At 37.3% G+C, this 6,660-nt stretch overlaps 1 protein-coding gene across 1 annotated transcript; it reads left to right on the top strand.

The window, feature by feature from the left end:
- Window positions 1–2,399: 2,399 nt before the first annotated feature.
- Window positions 2,400–6,059, top strand: cryba4 (crystallin, beta A4). Its single transcript, XM_034208459.1, has 6 exons — window positions 2,400–2,455; window positions 3,676–3,719; window positions 4,030–4,148; window positions 4,414–4,555; window positions 5,019–5,161; window positions 5,842–6,059. Exons 2-6 carry the CDS (start codon window positions 3,681–3,683, stop codon window positions 5,987–5,989), a joined length of 591 nt encoding a protein of 196 aa, XP_034064350.1. The 5' UTR covers window positions 2,400–2,455; window positions 3,676–3,680; the 3' UTR covers window positions 5,990–6,059.
- The last annotated feature ends 601 nt before the right edge of the window (window positions 6,060–6,660 follow it).

The raw sequence follows: 6,660 nt of genomic DNA, 5'->3' as shown, positions 1-6,660 counted from the left end.
GTGTGTGTGTGTGTGTGTGTGTGTGTGTGTGTGTGTGTGTGTGTGTGTGTGTGTGTGTGTGTGTGTGTGTGTGTGCTGCTGAAACACATTCCCAAATTGGGATCAATAAAGTACTTCTTACCTTTCCATCTACATGAGCATCACGTCAGTCATGCTTCTATCACGTGGCGATACTTGTGTTGTTGTTTAATGTTTTTAGAATTGGGATCTGAGGCTATAATACATTTGGATTTGATTTGGTGTCCCTCCGTCCTCCCGTCCTCTGTGTGTTTACTGTGGTGAATTAATTTAAATAAAGTGAGTATATTTGTATTTCATAATACTTTTTCAAAATATGTGTTGATATTTCCAAAGAAGAAACCCCCTAAATAATGTATATATTTAATAATGATAATAATTAGACTCTCATGTGTCTGGTGTCCCTCCCAAGTCTGAGTGAACCAGACATTTTAACTTAATTATTTCTTTTCTAAAATCTAATTTAAAAAATAACAACAACAATCTCTAATTGTTTTAAATTTATTTAATAAATGTTATAATTAAAAATGACATTTGTTTCCAAATTAAGAGAAATTGGATGTTTTTTGTCCCAAATATAATAATAAAGTGAGTATATTTCTATTTCTTAGTACTTTTAAAATATTTGTTTACATTTCCATAGAAGAATCCCTTTGATTAATTAAGATAAATAATATATTTAATAATAATGATAGTTAGACGCTTCAAGGCGTCATCATCATGTGTACAGAATAGGCTCCTCCCACAGAGCAACATGAATATAGGACTAGAACAAATACAGATAATCAGATCAGATGATGCAAGTAGACTCTCATGTGTCCCAAATACACAACAATCTCAGTTTATTTAAATCATTTTATAATTAAAAATGAGAGAAAGTGTTTGATTTCTGTCAAATTAAGAGATATTGGATGTTTTTTTAAATATTTTATATCAATTTCTGACGTCTGTGAAAATCACATTTGTTATTGATTTTTTGACATTTCAATAGAAGAATCCCCCTCGGTTAATTAAGATAAATAACATATATATACATATATATATATAATAATGATGATGATAGTTAGACTCCCGTGTGTCTGGTGTGCGATATGTGGTGTCTGGAGACATTTTAACTTAATTTTATTTTCTAAAATCTAATAAAAAAACTAACAACAACAATCCCAAAAAACTGTTCCATTAATAATGACACAAAGTGTTTGGTTTCTGTTTCCAAATGAACAGAAATTGGATGTTTTTTTTATATTTTAAAAATAAAGTGACTTTATTCGTGTTTCTGACGCCTGTGGCGTTCACAGGCGTTCCATCGAAGAATCCCCCTCGGTTAATTAAGATAAATAACATGATGATAGTTAGACTCTCATGTGTCTGGTGAAATAATATATATATACACCCATAATATTTGTATTTCTTAGTACTTATATACAAATATTTGTTGACATTTCCATAGAAGAATCCCCATGGTTAATTAAGATGAATAATATGTATATTTAATAATAATGAAAATAGTTCAAGTTTCGTGTTTCAAGGCTTTATTGCCATTTGCTCATTAGCTGCAGTGTAAATATGTTAATTAAAAACTTCTTCTTAGTACTTTTTAAAAATATGTTTTTTACAATTCAATAGAAGAAACCCCCATGGTTAATTAATATATATATATATATGTATTTAATAATGATAATAGTTGGACTCTCATGTGTCTGGTGTCCCGTCCCCTGTGTGTTTTACTGTGGTGAAATAATTTGAAAGAAAGTGAGTGTATTTGTATTTCTTAGTACTTTTTAAAAATATTTGTTGACAGTTCAATAGAAGAAACCCCTCGGTTAATTAAGATGAATAATATATATATTTAATAATGATAATAGTTAGACTCTCGTGTGTCTGGTGTCCCGTCCCCTGTGCGATATACTGTGGTGTCTGGAGACATTTTAACTTCATTATTTTTTCTAAAATCTAACTTAAAAAATAACAACAACAATCTCTCATTTTTTAAAATGTATTTAACACATTTTATAATAAAAAATGACATCAAGAGTTTGGTTTCTGTTTCCAAATCAAGAGAAATGTGATGTTTTTTGCCCCATATACATTAATAAAGTGACAATGTGTATTTCTTAGTACTTTTTAAAAATATTTGTTGACATTTCCAAAGAAGAAACCCCCTCGTAAATAACATATATATATATAATAATGATAGTCGGACCCTCATGTGTCTGGCGTCCCGTCCACTGTGTGTTTTACTGTGGTGTCTGCACTTCTGCACAGATTAACCTCTCTTTTGTTTCGGGGGGGTGGGGGCACAAAGCGGAAGCCCCTCCCCTGATGCTGAGCCGGGGGTTTCAGCATGGCCTCCTGCCAGGGGAGGCTTTAAAAGGGTGGGGGCTCCGATGAACATCTCACATTCACATCAGGACGTCCCAGCAGCACCAAACCAACGGTGAGTCCCAGCTGACGGACCCCCACATGCCCCAAAACAGGGGCCGATCCACGGGGACCAGAGGCGGTGAAACAGGGTGGAGGACAGGGAGGAAAAGTGGAGCGACAGAGACAGACAGATAGAAAAATAGGCTTCTGGCTTCTCTGACTCTCAGTACTTGTGTCTAGAAATTACATTTGGACGATTTCAATCTGACATTGTGGTGCTTTTCTAAAAACACACACTCTTGTTGTTTCATAGGACATTTCAAATGTTTTATAACAGGCGTGTTTTTGCTCAGATTAACACTAAAGTTCTTTAGACAGATTTGGGATTTCTACACAGTGTAGAAAAAGGGAGGAAAGAAATTAGGCCTCTGGCTTCTCCTACTCTCTTTACTTGTGTCTAAAAATTACATTTGGACGATTCAAAGCTGACTTTGTGGTGTTTCTCTAAAAGAAACCCTCTCTTGTTGTTTCATAGGACATTTAAAATGTTTTATAACAGGCTTATTTTTCTATATATTAACACTAAAGTTGTGTGGACAGATTTGGGATTTCTACAAAGTGTAGAAAAAGGGACAGAAAGATAGAAATAGAGGCAGAAAGGAGTCCAGATGAGGACTTTCCCTCTAATTCTGTCTAAAATTTACATTTGGACGATTCAAAGCTGACTTTGTGGTGTTTTTCTAAAATAAACCCTCTCTTCTTGTTTCATAGGACATTTAAAATGTTTTATAACAGGCTTATTTTTGCTCAGATTAACACTAAAGTTGTTAGGACAGATTTTGGATTTCATGTTGTAGCTCTAGGCAGTGTAGAGAAAGGGAGTTAATGTGCCGTAAAGAAAGATAAACGATAGCAATGGTGGCAGAAAGAAGTTATTTAGGCCTCTGAGGGTTCAAAGCTGAATTTGTGGTGCTTTTATAAATAGTAAACACACTTGTTGTTGAATTTAACACGCTGTATAGCAGGCTTCTTATCACAGATTAACACTGTGGTTGTGTAGACAGATTTTAGATTTCATGTCATTGTTTGGCATGTAGACCGGGGTTTTAATGTGCACTAAAGTTGCTGTATGTTTCTGGGTCTAATCCCACTTTCTTGCATGGTTTAACTCCCTAATCTGCGGATGTCTTTGTCAGCTGAATGATGTTTGACTTTAGATACTGAACGCTTGTCCTAGCTGTCCTCGTGTCCATTGTCGTTTCTATTCTCAAGGTCTTTGTGTTTTTCTTTCAGACAAAATGACTCATCACTGCACCAAGTTCTCCGGCCACTGGAAGGTGAGTCTGCCGATGGAAACACGCATTCCTCTCCTCTTTGGACTTTCAAATGAAAAGCTTAAACAGAGATGCTATCAGAGTCAGAAGAAGTGTATTCGTCCTTTGTCACAGCAGAAAGGAGCCTCAGCTTCATGCTAGCTAAGAAGCATGCATACAAAACAACATGCTGCATATTAGGACACTTCGTTATCATATTCTCAGGGTCTCACTATTTGGTCACAGCTAACTCAATGTAATGACTTTAAACTCACTTTTCAGTGCATGAAACCGTCTGTTTCAGTGGTTCTAATGGCTGTTTTCTCGCCTGCAGATCATTGTGTTCGACGAGGAATGCTTCCAGGGCCGCCGCCACGAGTTCACCTCCGAGTGCTGCAACGTGATGGAGTTCGGCTTCGAGACCGTGCGCTCCATGAGGGTGGAGAGCGGAGCGTGAGTACAAACTTTAACTCAAAATAAAACCACCTTTCATCTGTTGTGTTCGACACCAAGGTTCATGTGTGCTTGGTTTGTCTATTTGGATGTAAACGCAGAGAGCTGCAACGGTTAGTCGACTAATCGATAAGTGGAACAATTATTAAAAAATCCTAATTTAAGTGCATTTTTAAAGCAAAATTACAAAGGACCAAATCTCTCCCACTAAAAACCCATTTCACAAACATAGGATACTGTATTCATAATGAATGTTCCTCCGCAGCTGGGTGGGCTACGAGCACGCCTCCTACCAGGGGCAGCAGTTCGTCCTGGAGAGAGGAGAGTACCCTCAGTGCGACGCCTTCGGAGGCAGCAACGCCTACCACATCGAGAGGATGACCTCCTTCAGACCCATCGCCTGCGCTGTGAGTATGCACTTCACTGCAGAGGAGACAGAGGAGAAAGCTCTACAATCTGATTTATTACTACTTTTTCCATTCAGAGATTCAGTTCCAAGTGATATTTTAACATATAATAGTAGCAGAAGTGGAAGAAGTAAAAGAACAAATGATGAAATGCTATCTTTAAACACTACCACACAAATACAAAGTCTGTCAAAAGGCTCAGTTTCAGCTCTTAAGCATGCAGACGTTCCCTCTTTCATATCATCACAAACTGAGTATCTTTGAGTTGAGCACAGCAAACCCAGTGCAGTAGAAATACAAAAGAACATTTGAACATGAAGACATCTCACTGAACTAAAGTAGAAGGAACTTAAATGCACTTTACAGCAGTGCAGCTCTGCAGGAATGTGCGCAGTGTGTGTGTGTGTGTGTGTGTTTGACCGGAAACTGACAGAGATGCATTGTGTGCCCCCCCCCCCTGCAGAACCACAGAGAGTGTCGTATGACTATCTTTGAGCGTGAGAACTTCCTGGGGCGTAAGGGCGAGCTGAGCGACGACTACCCCTCCCTGCAGGCCATGGGCTGGTGCAACAACGAGGTGGGGTCCCTGAAGACCCAGTCTGGAGCGTGAGTCCCTCTCTTTTACACATACAGTTACTACGCACATATATACAGTTACTACGCACATATATACAGTTACTACGCACATATATACAGTTACTACGCACATATATACAGTTACTACGCACATATATACAGCTACTACGCACATATATACATGTTTATCCAAGTTTCTGTTATTATATTCAACATTTCACTATTTCTTGTCCACATATTTATACTTTCTATCTCCATCTATTTACCTTCCACAATTTCTTATTTCCCAACAGAACTAGTCAATTTCCTATCATCATTTATATATTTCCTATCATCATTTATATATTTCCTATCATCATTTATATATTTCCTATCATCATTTATATATTTCCTATCATCATTTATATATTTCCTATTATCATTTATATATTTCCTATCATCATTTATATATTTCCTATCATCATTTATATATTTCCTATCCATATTTGACCAATTTGACATAAAAACACACATTTACATATTTTCTCTCCATCCCCTCCGTGTTCTTGGCGCTCTATATTGTTCATGTCCACATTTTAGTATCAACAAACCACATATCATTTTTTCCTCCAGTTCAAAAATACCGCTGGTTTCACAACACCCCTCTCTTGCACCATGTAACCCTCCTCCCTCTCTCTCTCTCTCTCTCTCTCTCTCTCTCTCTCTCACAGCTTCGTGTGCTACCAGTACCCCGGTTACCGTGGATACCAGTACATCATGGAGTGTGACCGTCACTGTGGAGAGTTCAAGCACTTCAGAGAGTTCGGATCCCACTGCCAGACCCCCCAGATCCAGTCCATCCGCCGCATCCAGCAGTAACCTCACCACCATGTGACCCCTGACCTCTAACCCCTGCTGATCAATAAAATGTATTTCTTAAAACCACAAACACTGCCACCTCTGAGTCTGCTTTCTTTCTCATATGTTCACCTCATACTACTGTATACATTCAACTCACTGTATTCAGAAGAGGGAGGAGTACTCAGATCTTGTACTTGAGTAACATTTGAAAAGCAGAAGTACTCAGATCTTGTACTCGAGTAAAAGCAGAAGTACTCAGATCTTGTACTCGAGTAAAAGTAGAAGTATACAGATCTTGTACTTGAGTAAAAGTTGAAAAGTAGAAGTACACAGATATTGTACTTGAGTAAAAGTTGAAAAGTAGAAGTATACAGATCTTGTACTTGAGTAAAAGTACTCAGATCTTGTACTTGAGTAAAAGTAGAAGTATTCAGATCTTGTACTTGAGTAAAAGTAGAAGTACTCAGGTCTTGAGTAAAAGTAGAAGTACTCAGATCTTGAGTAAAAGTAGAAGTGTTCAGATCTGGTACTTGAGTAAAAGTAGAAGTACTCAGATCTTGAGTAAAAGTAGAAGTACTCAGATCTGGTACTTGAGTAAAAGTAGAAGTACTCAGATCTTGTACTTGAGTAAAAGTAGAAGTACCATAGTGTAGGAATACTCTGTTACAGTAAAAGTCCTGTATTCAAAA

Source organism: Gymnodraco acuticeps, unplaced genomic scaffold, assembly GCF_902827175.1.
Source record: "Gymnodraco acuticeps unplaced genomic scaffold, fGymAcu1.1, whole genome shotgun sequence".
Taxonomy (NCBI): Eukaryota; Metazoa; Chordata; class Actinopteri; order Perciformes; family Bathydraconidae; genus Gymnodraco; species Gymnodraco acuticeps.
Note: the sequence above shows the minus strand (reverse complement) of the source record. Positions and strands in the feature narration are given on the sequence as shown.